This window comes from Petaurus breviceps, unplaced genomic scaffold (genome assembly GCF_028583685.1).
Source record: "Petaurus breviceps papuanus isolate PSGF00001 unplaced genomic scaffold, PetGlider_PUasm1.0 189, whole genome shotgun sequence".
In the NCBI taxonomy this organism is placed as follows: domain Eukaryota; kingdom Metazoa; phylum Chordata; class Mammalia; order Diprotodontia; family Petauridae; genus Petaurus; species Petaurus breviceps.
The window spans coordinates 31,890,487-31,909,277 of NW_027185809.1; the positions used below are offsets into that span (position 1 = coordinate 31,890,487).

At 38.9% G+C, this 18,791-nt stretch overlaps 2 protein-coding genes across 10 annotated transcripts in view; both read right to left on the reverse strand.

Moving 5' to 3' along the window:
• Positions 1–6,129, reverse strand: part of MLH3 (mutL homolog 3) — a 34,614-nt gene extending 28,485 nt beyond the window's left edge. The window contains exons 1-2 of one of the 6 annotated variants that reach the window (XM_069092242.1): positions 5,991–6,129; positions 1,019–4,350 (exon numbers count right to left, since the gene is read on the reverse strand). In XM_069092242.1, the coding sequence (XP_068948343.1) occupies positions 1,019–4,295 (3,277 nt within the window). In that variant the 5' untranslated portion in view covers positions 4,296–4,350; positions 5,991–6,129. Of the gene's footprint in view, positions 1–1,018; positions 4,351–5,810 lie in introns of all 6 variants that reach the window. The other 5 variants (XM_069092241.1, XM_069092239.1, XM_069092240.1 and 2 more) reach the window with 5 other exon arrangements.
• A 2,024-nt stretch (positions 6,130–8,153) lies between these two features.
• On the reverse strand, positions 8,154–18,714 carry ACYP1 (acylphosphatase 1). 4 transcript variants are annotated; one of them, XM_069092251.1, is made up of 3 exons: positions 18,412–18,714; positions 12,650–12,741; positions 8,154–8,595 (listed from the first exon to the last, which is right to left on the reverse strand). In XM_069092251.1, the coding sequence occupies exons 1-3, from the start codon at positions 18,581–18,583 to the stop codon at positions 8,380–8,382; spliced, it is 480 nt and encodes a 159-aa protein (XP_068948352.1). In that variant the 5' UTR covers positions 18,584–18,714; the 3' UTR covers positions 8,154–8,379. The 4 variants fall into 4 exon arrangements, with proteins under 4 accessions (XP_068948352.1, XP_068948351.1, XP_068948353.1 ...); XM_069092250.1 differs by having other exon boundaries at positions 12,650–12,744; XM_069092252.1 differs by lacking the exon at positions 18,412–18,714 and adding an exon at positions 15,497–15,695.
• Positions 18,715–18,791: the final 77 nt, after the last annotated feature.

Here is an 18,791-nt window from a genome sequence, read left to right on the forward strand (position 1 = left end):
AGTGAAGAGTAGAACCAGAACATTGTACACAATAAAAGCAATATTTTAAAGATGACCAACCATGAAAGATTTAGCTACTCTGATCAATGCAATGAGCCAAGACAATTCCAAAGGACTAAAAATACTATCCATCTTCAGAAAGAGAACTAATGAATTCTGAGTGCACATTGAAGCATATTTTTTCTTTTTCTTTTCTATTTGAAGCATACTTTTTAAAAACTTTATTTTTATTGTTTTATTTTGTTTTCTTTTGCAACATGGTTAATATAGAAATATGTTTTGTATGGTTTCACATGAATAATCAATATCGGATTGCTTGCCTTGTCAAGAAGATGGGAGGGGAAGGAGGGAGAGAATCTGGAACTCAAAATTTTGAAAAATGATTGTTAAACTATTTTCCATGTAATTGAGAAATATTTAACTAAATAAATAATAATTTTTAAAAATAATGCCACTATTGGCACTGCAAAGGCACTGGAGATAATTCCTGGGATGGCAGGGATCATAATGGGTCTCATGCTTACATCACTGCTTCCATTCTAATACAATAATTTATCATGTAAATGTCAATCATGTCCCTGATATGTGAGCTACATCAATCAGAATTTCATAGTATTGCTAATTTAATTGCTTCTGACCAAGGGAATTTTCAGATATTGTAGGACACAAAATTAAAACAGCTATCTAGTCTGTATGGGCACTTGCCATCTGAATGATCCTGGTCAAGTCACTGAGCCTCAGGTACCTCATCTGTAAAATGGGAATAACAATAATACCAACCTCACAGGGTTGTGAGGACCAAAGCAAGCCTTAAAATATTATTTAAATGTGAACTATTACTATTCATTACAATTACACTTTTCTCCAAGTGAATATTTTGTGGCTGAATATTAAATCTTCAAGATAATTGCTTTTACTCATGCAAAGAGTGGCTATTTTATAGTGGTTATTTTATATTTCCTTTTAGGGCATTTCATATTTGTAATATATTTGCTTTGAAAAGAAACTTTCTACCTACCGTTTCTGGAGACAGTATTGACAGCCATGGTTGTTAGGTATTTTGTACAACTGGCCAAACACTCCTCCTGGGGAGCATTGAATGTGCTAAGTCCAGTTATTTTGTTGACATAGACCGTTCTACCCAGTGACACATCAAAATGCTTTTGCCAATCAAAGGAATGTGCCATTGGCTCTTCATCCTTAGAAACTCTTGTTTTGGTATTCTCTTTCTCAAAACAAGCTGCAGTTTGATCATCTGCTGAAATGTCTACATGGCTTATTAAAGCTGTGCTGGGAGGAATAGCTGTTTCCAACTGCTCTTCTGAAGATATGGTGGGGATACTTGGGTCTTCACAGCCTTCAAGAGATGCATTCCTGGATAACATCAAAGGAACATTATGTCTCACTGCATAGTGCTCTGTTGTACTGATTAATAATGACTGGTTAGTAAAAAGTGAATTTGTATTTTTATTATAGGTATTATCTTGCACAGCAGTGTCTGAATCTGGGATGAGGCTACTCTCTCCTGTTATTTTGTGCATATTATGAGGTAAATTATGAGAATCCTGGGCTAACACATCACATAAGCATAAATCTTTTGTATTGCAGTTGAATTGGCAAGAGTCATTAGAATGTTCTTTACTTTCAGTAATTAAAGCTTCTTTGTTGTGACCTTTCATTCTAGATAGCTTAGATGCTAATGGCCTATTATTTACATTCAAAGATTTTCTGTTAAGCTGAGAACAGTCAGTCAGTGTTATAGGACTTTCTCTCACACAGGCATTCAGTTGCTCCAACATCTTTTTCTTGGAAGTTGGAAACTGTTTTGAGAGGATGTGACTAACTGGTTGGTCACTATCACTGGATTCATTATTAATTATGGTTGGAATTTCACAAATACTGGAGTGGCCTTTCTGAGAACAGTCAGGTTCAACTTGGGAACCATTATTGGTAGTTATTTCAAAATCATTATCAGCATCCTGAATTCTTGTTGGCAAAGGACTCTCAATCTTCCTATATTGTCTCTTAAACTTTTCTAAAGACACTGATTGTGAAAATAAGCTTAGTTTCTTATGAGCAAAGGGTTTGGAGAAACCAATTAGCTTTTCTGTTCTCTTCCCATTATTTGAAATGTGTACATTCCCAGGAAAAGCTAAGGAAGCAATAGGTAACAAGTTACTTGTATGTAATTGCTTACTGCTTTTCTCTAATAAAAATGCCTTATTTTTATAGCTTCCTATGGATTTGCTTTTCAGTCCATCTTTCATATTTGTTAAGCAAAAATTTTGGTTGACTGGTTTAGCAGATTCTTCACTTAAATTAATATTTAAGTCTGTGTTTGGAGTCTCAACTGAACTTTGGCTTTTGTTTCCAAATATTTGCCTGGCACTAATAGGCCCAGGTTGAAAATTATTTTTTAATGTAAAGTCCGTTTCAGATGCTTCTGATTGTTGAGTTTGCATCACATGAGTTATAAAGCCGGTGGAGCATAACTGAACTTGTCCACAACTAATAACTGTCTTTCCTCTATCACAGTTGGATTCTCTCTTTGTTCTTTCATCTTCTTCAATTGTATCACATGTCTCCAAAAGTATTCTCTCAAAAGGTGGAGGTTTGCATACCATTTCTGGCATATCTTCAAATCTCTGTTGTTGTCCCTCACAAACACTGTCAACAACTATTCCATTATCATTGGTCTTTTCCTTTTGTAGACATGGATTTTCTCCACTGTCCTTATGGTGATGTGGAGTATAAAAAGAACTCTTTAACACTTCTGAACTGGTTCCACAGTGATTTTCTGAACACTCAAATCCTAAACAAATATTTTTTGTATTATTTTTTTCAGAATATGTGAATTTGGCTTCCTGTTGTGTTAAGATATTTGGTCCTGAGCAGGTACCATCTTGATAAGGTACAGGTGACTCTGTCATATCATTAAAGCATATTTCATTTGAGTCATAGTTGGTCAGTCCTTGGCAGTCTTTTATTTGTTTGATGTTTTCTTCATTCTTACAAGTCTTTAAAGTAATGTTTTCCACAGCAGCTTTTCTTTTCACAGTCTTAGACTTCATATTAAATATTTCATATGAATCCATGATATTTTCACATGCTTCCTGAAAATTGCTCTGGACACATTTGTCATCAGATGCCACAGGCTGAAGAATAGTACTGAATAAGGTCAAGCCACTCTCTTCATTAAATTCTTTAACATCATCACTTGACAATTCTATAAATAATTGTTGTTGTTTTAAAAAAGTCTTTATCCCTTCCTGAATACAAACCAAGACAGTATCCCAGTTCCTAAATTCAATTAGAGTTTTTGCTGGATCTAGGCACACATCATACTCACAAAATTGGCATTTGACATTGATTACATAGATTCCATGGAGTTCTGTGTTCAGCCAATGCTGAGGAGAGTTTGAATTCATTTGTTTATTTGCAGGGCCACCCTTTGGCCTACAAATAATACTTTCTTTCCTTAATAAAAAGTCAATGAGTTTATGCAACCTCGTTCTTAAAACCAGTCTTTTGTTCACAAACAAAAAATGCAAATTTTTATTATAATGTGCTTCAGAACTGATATATCCATTTAGTTCAAATTCTTTATGTTTAAAATTGATTTCTCTCAACTTTTGTGACTTAGCCAATCCATAAATTTGACAAAATCGAGAGCGTGTATCTTTGGTTTTGGAGAGCTGAAGAACCATAGTACCAGAAATATCATTTCTCAAGGAGAAGGAGATGGATGGGTGCATGAGTGAGAGTGCTTCAATCCTCTGCCTAACCTTCTCAAACTCTAGTCTGGGATCCATGCATTTCCTCCTCACTGGTAACTGGTAAAATAGGTTACATACAGTAACTGTTGTCCCTGAACTTGGTCTAGTCAGCTCAGCTTCACAAGCTTCCAGGGCTTTCCCATTCTGAAACAGTTTCACAAAAGTTTCCACTGTCCTGTTTGTTTTGGATGAAATTTCTACAGCACTGGCCATATTTACAATGCTTGATATTGCCTCCCCTCGGAAACCATAAAATTTCAGGTTCTCTAAGTCTTCTACAGATTTGCACTTGCTGGTGAAATATTGTTTTCCCACCCTCTCTATATCATCCCTTTCCATCCCAGATCCATTGTCTATAACCTGAACCTTGAAGGTTTCCATGTTTACTCTCACAGCCACACATTTTGCTTCAGCATCAATGCTATTGAGGGCAAGTTCTTCAACACATTGGCTAAGGGAATTGATAGCTACACCAGAACGGAGTTTAGCTTGCACTTCCTCAGACAAACACTTGATCATGGCAGTGGAAAACTGGTAAGAGATGCAGTATCTTTCTCTGATCAAAAATATTTTCCTAGAGAAAACAAAGAAAATTAAGGCTGATGATTTTTAAAACTTTTTGGTTTGTATCAAATTATTTGGTACATAATTATATCTGTTTTGTCATAATCCTTGTTTGTGAATATTATTTAAAACAAATATCATTCTCCCATATTGTTGAGACAATTACCTTGGAGCTTCTCTTATTTAGTGGAATCTATTTAATAGTATAAGACAATAACCCTCATGACAAGCTTCTCCCCTTTCTAAGTCCTGTGTGCCACAAAGTAGACATTAGTATTCTGTCCCAAAAGTGATCTATAATAGAGACAAACTACTTATGTCACAATCAATAGCTGAATAAACTCAATCCACTATGGAAAACATAAGAATTATTTTTTAAAATTCCATTTGTACGCTAGTTTCATAATATCTATACAAAAATCATGGCTTTGGGATGATGTGAAACTCCATGAAGGATTATGGTAAACTTTTTCTAGTGTACTTTTAAGATAATTAGAGGAACCTGAGTAAATTTACTTAAAAAAAAAATCACATAGCATGATGTGACAGCTATGTGGTGTAGTAGGCCTCAGGTCAGAAAGCCCTGAGTTCAAATGTGCCCTCAGACCCATATAGCTGTGGGACACTGAGCAAGTCACTTATTTGCCTCAGTTTCCTCATCTGTAAAGTAGTGATAACATCATCTCCCTCCTAGGGGATCATTGATCCTTGTCATGAGGATCAAATTAAATAACTTATCCCAGTGTCTTGCAAATAATAATCACTTTATAAATGTTAGATATTATGATCATGTGGGGAGGCATTATTACCACTCATAATGTTTATATATTCTGGGCTGCTACATTTGTACCAACTTAGTAGTATCATCCCAGTTCTGCTACTAAACTGTGACATTGTTAAACCTTAATTCAATTCATCTCAACTCAGTAGCTGAGGTCTGTTTCCTTTTCTTTAAAATTAATGAAAAGATCTCCTTTAAGAACTATTCTGGCTCTAAATTTTCTGACTTTTACCTTGTATGGCCCGTTTAAGTTAACTGTTGACTTAAGAACAAGAGACTGAACTTCCTACAAAAGGTATAGGGAAAAAAATGAGTGACCCAGCAACATCATCACAGTTGAAGTCTGTGGGAGCTGAGCTTTAAAGATGACATCACCTCGAGAACTGGTAGCTAAAAACACTGATTCCACTCAACTTCATACAAGCCCTTACTATGAAGATGCTCCTTTCCACTGGGAGGGTCCAAAGCTCCAGGGAACAAAAGGGGAAAACACGTCTTTCCTTAAATTCCTAAGAAATTACTCAACTTCCCCAAGTTTTGCTCCCCTTACTGGGAAAAAGTTCTAGCAACAGCTCCGGGAAGGCCACGCCCCCCTCCCCACCGGATCCAGTCGGGCTCAGGCCCATTCACAACCCATTTCTATTTAACCCCCGCCCCCCCCCTTCCCTAAACTCCGCGCCGGAACAAACCATGCTCCCCAAACATCCAACCACGGGAAACTAAGGCACAAATGTTGCAGAAGACCCTTGCTCGGAGGCTGCCCAATCACTCCCTGGGAGCGTCCGTCAAGGCTCGGCTCGCACGAAATGCCCTCGTCCCTTCCGGCCTTCCCCAGCTCTCCAGTCACCTCTAAAGGTAGCATCACCTACCGCCCCAGGGACGAAAGCGCCGCAGGAAGACCGGAAGCGCATGCGAACGAGGGCCCACGTGGACTCTGGGAGTTGTAGTTCTCCCATGATACCCTGTCCTTTCTGAGCAGAGTGCTATCTTCTGGACAGTGTCTTTACTTCGGATGGTGGATTCACAAGAACCGGGGTGGAGGAAATGTGGAGGCAATAATTTGTGCCAAGATTTCCGGGTACAAACGATATTTATCTCTTTCCAGGTATACGAAATTGACAGTCTTCTGCCCCCCACGACCCCATTATGGCATAGTGTTTCTAATTAGATAAATAAAAGTTATCAGTCTTTGATAGATTCATTTCTTTTAAACAGCCCACTCCATCCCTCTTTGTTGATCTTTTAATAAATTCGACCTGTGTGGGATACGGAGACCCTGACCTAAATTGACTACTCGGAGACTTCTCAAAGTGAAGGAAGAAAGTTTTATTAGAATCTGGTGAGAAGGCGGGGAGGGGAGGGGGAACGCCCCTAGGTGGAGGAGAGAGAGGAGGCCAAGGTACAGAAGCCAAAGCTGAGTTAAATAAGCAATGGTTGCATGCCCCTCCCAAACATTAACCTAATTATTACTAATGAGGCTCTAATCTTCTTAGATAACATACATAGTACTTGAGGTCCACTACACAAGCTCAGGAATAGCCTCAGAATACTGAACCCTCTTCAGTCTAACCTAGACACATCCTTATCTGGGTCTGGGTAACCCAAGGCCACAGTTTCCTGATTGGTCAAATCCATCTGCTGCTGCCAGCTCCTTCCCTTCTATATTGTTTCATTTTAGTATTATCTAGGAGTTCTCTGGAAACTGGGAACTCAACTTCCTCCCAAGGCAACTGCCTCAATTTCCTCCCAAGGCTATTGCCTCAACTCCCCCAAGGCTACTGTCTGTTACTTTTTTATCAGTAGTCTTGTTCAGCAATTCTTGCAGTTCTTGTAGAAACTTAACCCTTTGTTACCTCTCACACTACCATTCCTTTCCCCAAACTAGAAACACCTCTAATTTGGTCTCAATAGTTAATCCAATCAATTGTATTAATACTCAATAGCTCTTACATTACCTTGAAATATACAATGACTTACATATATATGGGGAAACAATATTGAACTTAGTTACAAAATACAAGGAAGGAATAAGAATGTATATATAATATTCAGAATGGGGAAACTTCACTGCAAGTCATCCCACACAGACCCATGTGGATACAAATAAACCTGAGATAGAGCCCAGTAAAGTGACCTGGAGTTTGCTTTCTGTCTCATTTCCATTGGAACCTACTTTATAAAAAAACTCATAGGGTATTTTTCACATATTGCTAATCATAAGTTCTTAATAATTACTTGTTGAAGAAATAGCCAAACTGTTGTAATATCCTTTATTGAGTTTATAATGAGTGTTTCCTAGGCTGAATGAATATATGACACACTCACATAGTGAGTCAGAGCTTCTACTATAGAATAAGAGGGCCAGGGTGGACTAGGTGATGCATAAAATTCTATCATTTTGCACAGACTTAAGTGAATGACCTTATTGTGTGTGGCAAGAACATCAGAAGTTTCAATGTGTTAGAGCATTAATGGTTAAAAATTCACAGAATTACAGTTTTTGAGCTTTTCAGTATCTTTTCCCCCAAAATCATTCCTTTCCCAAACTTGTGTATTTTTGTTGAGGGGCCTACCATCCCAACAATCACTGAGTTACACACTATGTGTTCTTCATACAAGACACACCATTTTCTGGCATCTGTACTATTGTACTGGCTGTCCCTAACTCCTGGAATACACTCTTTCATTTCTGTTTTACAGCAGCTTGAGTGTCATCAAGAGGCCTTTCTCCTAAAGTCACACTGTATATGTCTCATTTATATATATATATATATATATATATATATATATTTTTTTTTTTTTAAGCATTCAGCGTTAAGTAACTTGCTCAAGGTTACACAGCCAGTTATTTCTGGGTGTGGTGCTGAGTGTCTGAGCCCGGGATTCGGATCTCCAGGTCATCCCAACACTGGAGCCGGTGCTCTTACTTGCTGAGCCACCTGGCCACCCCTCTTATTTATATTTTTGTTATAATTATTGTATTATACATTTTATCAGAGGAAATTCAGTAAAGACAATAAAAAACATCAAAGTTAGGGATTCCAATAGTCTTTTTTCTTTATTATTAAGTATACAGTTGCAATCCTCTACTGTGGTCCACCTATTACATTCAAGAAATATTTGAAATTAATTTAAATAACATGTTAAATGACCACTTAAATAGTAACAATAAGAAATAGTTCTGCATACTAACAACATAGATGATAAAATAATAAATTTCAAATAAGCATATACTCATATACTGTCTTTTGATTACTATTATTTCACAATTTGGAAATCTTTGTGTTCCAGCTTCGGGATGACTTTCTCATTGTGGAATTTTGCCTTGTCAATTCGGGATTTAGGGCTTCCTTTTGTCTTAAGCCATTCCTGCATGATTCGAACCTGGGCAGTGGGACCCTGTATCTGTCCTTGTACCGTGCCCTGGTCAGTGTTCTGGACCCAGCCTACCAGTCCCAGCTTTTTACCCTCAGCCTAAGAAAAAAACAGAGTTGTATTAAGAGAGACTGTTTGAAATAAAGTGAAATCACAATCTGTTGTCAGAAATTTGGCCTGGAATCAAGCCATGGGAGCTGACTGATTTTACCCAGATACTCCTTCAGAACACAAAGGCAACAGGACAAGGATCTCCTTGTGACTCTAATGTAAGGGTGTCAGCCATCTGAACCCATTTCCTTTCCCTACCCTACTAACACCAGGGGTTAGAATTTTCCACTAACATAAAAAAACTGGCAACCAGAGATGCTAGCACAAAACCACTATTTTCAAAAACTTCCCAGGAGGTTATCCATTTATTCTCAGCACACTTTTGATTATGAATGCTAATTGTCCCCTTTCCTAGTCAAGAATCCATTGGGCATTGCAGCGGCAAGCACCCCAACCATCCTCAGGGTTTGCTGCCAACACAGCTTCTTAGATCTGCTTTGTTAAAGGAAAGCAACTCAAAATGGGTTAACAAGCTTACTTTAATCAGTCAAACATATATCATTTACCTTGTTCAGGGGAAAAAGGTCAGCACCCTGAATTTCAAAGTATACAGGCAGGATTATCAAGACAGAAACAGATCAAGTAGACAGCTTTCCAAACTGTCCAACCATTACATCCATACCAAATCAACATCTGGGTTTCAACATCTGGGTTTTTCAAAGCCAGGGGGCTCTGGACAACAGCTTCCCAGAATCCAGATCAAATTACAGAACACTTCTCTTGACTTGGGGAATGTTGGTGGTATGATAGAAAGAACACTCAATCAGGAATCAGAAGATGTGGATTTTAGTCTCAGCTTTGCCATTAACGAGGTCACTGACCTTGGGTAATTCATTTAACCTTGACAAATAAGCCTGTTTCCTCATCTAGGAAGGTAAGACTTGATGATCATCAATCTCTTTTAGGGCTAAAGTCTACAATTCTATGAAATTGCTCCTCAGACTTCTTTAGGCTAAATAAAACCAATTCCCTTAAAACTGAAAAAAAAAAAATAAAAAAATACACATACATATACACTTGTGTGTTTGTGTGTGTGTGTGTGTGTGTGTGTGTGTGGCTAAGCTCTTAGCCTTTTTCCAAATTCTGCCCTTTAAAGCAGTGGTATGTTGGAGCCAGCTTGTACCTGTGAGCAGAATGTTAAATTTTCAGTGTGTGCGATTACACCTATGCAAATACTACAAACCAGGGCTGGAGTTATTGTTTTGTTGATTGTCTCAACTACAGAAAAGTGGTAGAGAAAAATGTTAATAATGCAGATTTAAACTTAAAAATGTGTCCTGCTTCAATCCCCACCACTTCCTCACCCCAACGGGGGATGTTAAAACATTTACCAGTATCTCACTCCCCTAAATTGAAAGACCAATATTTCTTTAGGCGTTACTTTTCACCTGTTATGCTTACTTTTTAAATAACAGAATTACATTTGCTGACAGATTTAGTTTGTAAGTTTAAGCTGAAAAAAAAAAGTTTTGTATTTAGAAGAATCTCAATGAATTATTTTAATTTCCCCACACATCACAATTTCTGCTGCAAATACATACCAAGGAATTTAAACTAGGTGAACAAATTTCACCAATATAACCTGTATTTAAATGTCATTCATATAGTTCCAAGAGAACACTCTACTTCTTTGGCAGATAACATAATAAGACAATTATTTTCTTTCTTTTTTTTTAGGGCAATTGGGGTTAAGTGGCGTATCAAGTGTCTGAGGCTGGATTTGAACTCAGGTCCTCCTGACTCCAGGGCCAGTGCTCATTCACTGCACCACCTAGCTGCCCCTAGTTAATTATTTTCATGATTAGTAATAATCACTGATTAAACTTTAGTAAAACAATTTTTAAAAAAAACATGGTTTATAATTTGGATGTGACAAAACTAAAAAGTGAACTTTTAAAATTTTTACTAATTTTACTATCATTCATTTCCATCCTTTCCTTTGCAAACAGTGTTTTATTCTAAATTGTACCAAAAATCATGCCACTATCTAGGGTCTTGGTTATTGCTAGTCTTTGACAATCCCATTTCCATTTACTGAAGAACAGTGACCAGCCTTATGTTATGGAACAACCAATGATAAAGCTAACTGGAATGAATAGTCCTAGAATGAATGGCTGGGGGGAAAAAGCATTTATTAAGTACTTACTGTTTACAAAGCACTGTGCTAAATAATGAGGATGCAATTAGTAAAAAAAAAAAAAAAAGCAAGATAGTCTGTGCTTTGAAGGAGCTCACATTCTAATAGGGGAAACAACACAAACAGGAGGTTTCAGCCCCAGTGGAGGCAGTATGGCTGGAAAGAGCACTGAATTTGGAATCAAGAGGAAACTAAATCACTTGTCCCTAAGCTTTAGTTTGCGCATCTGTAAAATGGAGATAATAGTACTTGTACTATATTCCTCACAGAGTTGTAAGGCTAAAATGAAATACTGTATTTTCAGAAAGTACCTTATGAACTTTAAGATATAAATGTCAATTATTACATCTTCAAATATTTCTTTTATCAATCCTATTCTGATTAAAGAATGCTCTTTGCTGAGATAGCGAGGTGGTACAGTGAATAGAGCACCTGCCCCTGAGTCAGAAGGACCTGAGTTCAAATACTAACCTTAGACACTTGACATTGAATGACCTTGGGCAAGTCACTTAACTCTAATTGACTTGCCTTCCCCCCCTCAAAAAAAAAGTTAAAAAAAAAAGAATGCTATTTGTATCTGTGAGGGGGAAGGGAGGGAGAAGAAAATGATATGCAAGTGAAAAATGGTGCTTACATTTAGGACTTCTTTTCCTTTCAAGATTGTGATTTGAATTTTAAGCACCTCAGTTTCAACGAATTAGGATCACCTATTTTACAGCTCCAATTCACTATTCCTATTTCCCGAGTAAGGTTTAAAGTGATGCGGTGGTAGAGATGGGGAAGAAGGGAGGATAGTCTGGCCTCTTCAGAACAGAAGGAGTACAAAGCAGGGCAGAGACTGTGGAAATTAGCTGGCTATTCCCTTAAATTTAACTAAACATTTACCTGCCTTGTTATAGACAATGCAGTTTGTAATTAGAGAAGTCTCTGTTGGCAACAACAGTAGTTTGAAAGCTAGAAAGTTGTTTCCATTAGAATATAATTTCATGAAGGGCTGTTTAATTTCTTTTTATATCTTTGTATTCCTAGCACCCAACATGCAGCGTCTTACAACAAATACTTGATGAGTTTAATTTAACTCACAGCTGATAAGAAGCAAGGAAGAATTATATGGGGGAATAACACTTTGCTTGATTTTCTTCTTTAAAATGGTAACATGAGTGTTAAAATGAGTAACAGAAACAGGACAAAATGAAGATACTCAGGGTTGCAGATTAAATACACAGAAATAATAGTTCCACACACATACAGTTCACCAAATATTCACTGCTGCTGATAGTAATGAAGGTAATATATAATCTGATAGAGATCCTTTAAATTGCAGGATTTCCTCAGAAAATAATGGGAACTCTATCCTATGAGACATTTAAAACTGGACAGAGAATTAGAAAGCGTATCTCAGGAAATAATCCTAGTACATCTAGGTAATAAATCCTAGTACAATCTAGGTAATAGAGTACACATAGAACTTTCAGACCAAGAATATTTCCTTTTAGAAACTTCTCTGTGAAAGTTAAGTTTGGAAAAGCAATCTGAAAAAAATAGTATCTATTAGAGAAAGTGAAATGTGGAATTACTGAATACAAGAAGCAATTCTGATATCTTTAGCGTTGAAATTAGTTTAATGTTGTCAAAGGAAGAGCTGCAAAGTGTTTCTTTTCCTTCAAGGAAGGAAAAGGCTAGATAACCAGATATCACAAGTAATACAAAGGAAATAGATTAAAACAAAAAGAATGAAAAGGATTAAATTACAGATCAAAACCAAACCTATGCCCTATTGCTTTAATAACCAGTTCTTTATATAGTCTCATCCCCAATATGGACAGATCATGTGTATCAACAAAAACATTTCTTATTTCCTTGGAACATTATTTGGCATCTTCCAATCCAATGTGCAACACTTACCTGTGTGTACTTTCGGAAAAATACACCTTGGACTTTCCCAAAGATTTCATAATCCACTGACAACAGGGTGTGTCCTTCAGCCATGGTAAGATCTGCTGGTGACCAAGCAAAGCAAAAGAAGTACAAAAACAAGTCTAATCCTGGACAGCTTGAGCCTTTATTTGTCACACAGTTGGGTCTTAATCCTTACTGTTCATTTGTTGAAAAAACAAGCAAAAAATATTTATTGAGCCCCTAATGTACTCTTTTAGGTCCTTAGAAGACTTTTTTAAAAGAAAGAAAGAGGGGCAGCTAGGTGATGCAGCAGACAGGGTACCAGTCCTGGAGTCAGGAGGACCCGAGTTCAAATCCCTGCCTCAGACACTTAACATTTACTTACCAGATGTGTGACCCTGGAGGAATCACTTAACCCCAAATGCCCCAACAACAACAAAAAAGAAAAATTAAAAAAACAAAAGGGAAGAAAAAGAAAACAAAAAATGCCCTAAAGGAACCTGTTATTAAGACAGTACACTATAGAAGTAGAAATCTTATCTTAGTCTTTGCATTCCCCACTCTTAAGTGCTCTGAATGCAGGGGACTGACAAATGTTTCAACTGGAATCAAGCAAGGGTAAGACACGTATATACACAAAACACCTATGTGTATATATACACACAATACACTTCTGTATATCACAAAGCATATACAAAATGTGCACATATGCAAGTCATGTGTGTGCATGCACACATTTACAATGTATATGTAAAATGGGTGTATGCATATATGTCCACACATGCATGCATATATTTGCAATTATGTATATATAAACACACACTGGGTGTATGTTTATATGAACACACACCACACGTCTATGCACACATGAATGGCATGTTCCTATACAGACATATGTATGCATGGGCATGTGTAGACATATGTAATGTAATGCCAAGCAAAGGCAACTTTCCAAGGTTCAGAATACCAGCACAGGTGCTCTCCATTTTATTCAGTAACAAATTAAGAACAGAGAAGATCGAAACATGACATCATTCAAAATACAGCATTTGCTAAGTGTGATTAAATAATCTCCAAGTACTACCCCACCCCAGGACCTTACATTCATTCAATCAATTACAAAGTCCCGTTCTAAATACTACTCCACCCCTAGGCTGTACCTTCATTTAGTCCATCACAAAGCCCCTCTTCTCAAATGGAGATTAGTTTCCAATCATAAGTAAAGTACATTCATTTGTTCAATCATAGAACACAAAAAGGTCAAAAGTTCCCCACCCGGGATCACAATTGAATCTACCCCAGTTACAACAAGTTTAAGCACAGCACTTAATACCCAAATGGAGGTCTTTTCTTCATCTTGACAAGAGGCAAGTTCTCAGCAATCTTTGTTTCTGGGGAGACAAAGCTAAGCAAGACCACAAGATACATTGCCAGTCTCTTCATTAATTCATCCTCTGTCTGCAGAACAGTCCTAGGACCCCTGAAAACATTAGCAAAACCCTCTCCCAGGATTTCTGTAAACATACAACAAGAAAATCCTTCTTCAGGGCTTCTGAACCAACAGAAAGGTTCCCAGACTCCTGCAACAACAGCACTGTCCTTCACCAGTGGACAGTATTCATTCTGTCTGCAGGACAGTCTCAGTAGCTCTTAACCAACAGCCAGGTTCCAGGACTTCTTCAACAACAGGACTGTCTTTCACCAGTGGACAAATCTGGCAAAACAACATCAAAACAGACAGACAAAGTACCAGCAAAACAGCCATGTCTCCTCAGTCCTTGGCAGCTCTGGGGGCAGGTCTCAAAAGTCCAGGGTAGTTCAAAGTGGCCCTCAGCAATTCTCTCAGTCTCTCTCTCTCTCCAGAGGTGCTGCTTCCAAAAAGTTCTTCTGCCTCTCTCTTGTCTCTCCAAATCTACATCACCAGCTCCTCCCAGTTCAGCACTTTCTTTTCACATCAACAAGTCCATCCCACAGGTGGTGATTAACAAGCTCTGGGTTTTAACACAATCAACCCAAAAACCAAGCCAATACAGGGGAATCTTTAAGTGCCATTACTATTACAACATATACAATGCATATTTATATATACATAATGCATGCATACACATGTATATGCATACAACAATGTGTGTATATATACATATAAACGATGTACAAACACACCACTTATATAGTGTATGTGTGTGTACATATCCTTATTCAGTGGTGTCTGCCTCTATGAGGCCCCATGGACAAAAGATTTTTTTTTTTAGCAAAGATCCTGGAGTGGTTTGCCATTTCCTTCTCCAGCTCATTTTATAGATGGAGAAATTGAGGCAAACAGGATTATGACTTTGTCTGAGGCCAAATAAAAAAAGGAAGATGAGCCTTCCTGACTCCAGGCCCGGTATTCTATCCACTGTGTCACCTAGCTGCCCCATACATACACACAGGCATAGTACATGCATGCACACCCTACACAATACATGTGCACGCACACACAGACACACACACCTGCATGCATACACACGTATGTAATGGTATATATGCAAATAAATGGCAACCCCTCCCAGCATGATTCTTCCTTAGTCCCCCTATAGACTGTGTATGTGCTTCAATTGGCAGAAATTCGGTCTCATCAGAGTGTGCCATGCCACACGCTCTGCGCTGGTGGCTAGAGACACCAGGTCGGTCATCAACCGTTTATTAGTCCTCTACAAACTCCAAGAAATGCAAGGTGCCTTCCATGCTACCGCCCCCACCCCCAGTGCCCGGAGCACCCACACTGGCCAGCAAGCCCGGGCGGGGGTGGGCATCTCGGTGAGGGTCTGCTCCCCGTCCCTCCCACCCCACCCCCACCCCGACGCTGCTCACCTGCCTCTCGTCTGCCCCTCAGCCTTGCCCCTTTTCCACTAACGTTTCATGCCGATCGCCTCCCCCGGGGGTGGGGGGGAGACCTCCCGAGATCACTTAGCTCGGCTTTCCCCCGGAGCTCACAGGGTGGGCAGCTGAGCCCTTCGCCCAACAGTCGGTTCCCCGTCCCAACAGCCAGTGCCTGGAGAGCATCGAGTTCTAGTCCTCCTCCTTCCCTCTCCCGGCTAGAGAGGCCTGTGGCCCAGCTCAGCCAATCAGGGCCGGCCAGTCTGGCCAGAAGCCAGCCCTCCCAAGAGGAATGCGGAAGAGCTGGGAGCTGCTAGTCAGGGGACCCTGGGAGTCTCGCTTGGGCCCGTGGCTTCTGCGCCCCAGCTTCTAGAGATGTCAGGGGGTCCTTGGACTTGAATGGGGATAAATCATCACATCTTTACTTCACCTTATTGGTTTTTCTTTGTAATCTTATGCATAAAATTTTTACTCATTTAAAAACATTGAGGGAATAAGGTCCATAAGGTTTTTTGCCACAGAGTCCCAAGCCACAAAAACAGTTAAGAACACCTAAATATTCAGTTCCTTTTCATTATTCCCTTAGTCTGCGCAGCTAGCGGCTGATGAACCAGCCTTAGGGATGTAGTTCGGTTTAGTGAATAGAATCTTGGGCTTGAATTCAGAAAGCCCCAGCTTCACATTCTGCCTCTGATGCTTCTTTCCCAGTTGTGTGCATGGGTCACTTTGCCTCTCTATGCCTCAGTTTCCTTATAGGAGGTTGGATTAGATAGCCTCTACCATTCTTTCCAGTTGCAGGTCTATGATCCTATCCTTTATTTCTCTGTCACCGCTCTGAAACAATGTGTGAACTTCTGCTTGGATTGTATGGGGAGAGTAGATGCTTCTAGCTTCAATACCCCCCTGGAAGGTGCCAACTAGTGTGCTACCAACTACCAACTACTGTTAGCTTTCCTTATTATGATCTAACTAAATCTGGCTAGTCAAAAAGACAAGAAAAAGAACAAGTAACCTTTGATTCCAGAATTACATTTGAGCCTATCATCTAAGACTGTATATAGCCTATATATCAAATTATAAGGACTTATTTGGGGAAAGGAAAACAGGGAGAATAGAGATCAGGAGAGGTAGTTATACTTAGGTACTTCTTGTTTACAGAATGAAACTAAGTGAAAAAATATGCAATATCAATATTAGTCCTTTTAGGATCAATGGTTCTTTATTAGTCAAAAACATTCTTTAAGTTGCCATTTAAAGAAGGGTTATAGCTCTGTATACTGAGTTTTATATCCATTGACTAATATTGTGAAGCATTTTTACCACAACCTGGTGGGGTAGCTATCCCCGTTTGATAAAGAAGGCAGCTGACACTAAGCTTAAGTGACATGTTCAAGGCCCAACAGCTATTAAGTAGCAAGGTCAGAGATGGCAGAGATCGCCCTCAAAAGAACAACTGGATTTGGAATGAGAGAATATGGATTAGAATTCTGCCTCTGCCATTTTATACCACCTGGACATGACCTTGAACAAGTCACTTCACTTCTCTGGGATTCAGATTCCTTATCTGTAAAATAAGGGAAATGGGTTAGATCAGTAGTATCAAACACAAATAGAAATGGGGGCATGAAACATAAAGATCCTTGTAAGCCTCATATTGACTTAGTTTTAAAATGCAATATTATCACTGTTTTATTGTATTTTATTTATTTTGTTAAATATTTCCCAATTACATTTTAATCTGGTGCAAGCTGCACTATATAGTGTTATGAACACATGGGGCCTGGAGGAATGTTTGACAGCTCTAGGCTAGATAACCTTTAAGATTCCTTCTTAGCTTTAAATTTCCTATAAAGATAGAGGCTCCTTGCTGACCAGAGAAGGGGGAAAGGGAATGAACATTTATATAGTGCCAGGAACTTTATAAATATTATCAATTCCTCACAACAAACCTGTGAGGTAGGTGCTGTTATTCCCATTTTACAATGAAGAAGACTGAGGCAAACAGAGGTTAAAAAATGATTAGCCCACAGTTACACAGCTAGTAACTCTGGGCAGCAAGTGGATGGAGTTCTGGGCCTGGAATCAGGAAGATCTGAGTTCAAATATGACCTCAAACACTTACTAGCTGTGTGACCGGGAAAGTCACTTAAACCTGTTTATTTCAGTTTCCTCATCTGTAAACCGAACTTGAGAAGAAAATGGCAAACCACTCCAGTATCTTTGCCAAGAAAATCCAAAATGGGGTCACAAAAAGTGAGACACGACTGAAAACAACTAAAATAGCTTCCTAATTCCTGATCTAGCACTATCCACTGGACACTTTGGTCCAATTTCCTTCCTTCCCACTGTCATATGTGCTCATGTACCTTACATGGCTACTGTCTTTACCAATGAGTTACTCCTTTTTAAATTTGCAGCAGAGTCTAATAACCAGGCTCAATTTGAAATTTATGAATGACATGGCAATAAATATAACACTTTGAGATTTTAAGTTTAATATGTACATAGATTTTTGTGTAAATACTCTATAAAAAGACAGACTTCCAAAGCCTTTGTAAAAGGTTACTTCTGTAAAAGTAAACTGAAGCATGAAGAAAATGCCTTCTGCTGACAATTTATTGAGGTTTTCTTAATGCTGGTGAAAACTGTTTAACAGATTATTTTTAACTTGCCAGTGGACTTCAATCCTCATGACCGTTATAATTAGCTGAGTCATTTGTAGGCCCTAAGGGATGGGCAAATTACTTTGTCAGTGAGTGCAACAAAAATGGCATTAGCTAGTTCCTGACTGGCCATTAAACAGGAGAAAAAAGATAATTTTAAAAAATCATAGCCAGTAAAACCAGCAACACAGCTTACTTATTGGCAAGGTAAAGCGCTTCGAGAAGAGCAGATTAATATAGGCATACCTGTTGAACGAACAGCACTGCTAAGTGAACTAAGAGAAGATAACAGCATGCCTACCCCTGCTAGGTAGGCACATACAGGAACTCCTCTCCACAAGGATTTTGGGGCGGACCTCGGTTTATCCTCCTCTGATGCAATTAAAACCCTGGCTTCAGTTTCTAGGCGCATTTTCATTCTCAGTTTCTGGGATGCTCTGGGGCACACTCTCTTCTTTCAAAAGGTACTTAGAAAAGGTCCTTCGGGAGCTGGGACCAGGCTGTTGGCTGGGGCTAGCTGAACCATCCACGCTGCCCTGCACGCGGAGAATGCTCGGCCTCCCGGGGCTCCGGTCTAGGACAGGAGGCGGGCCTTACCTTCTCGACCTCCCCCCGCCCCCCAACCT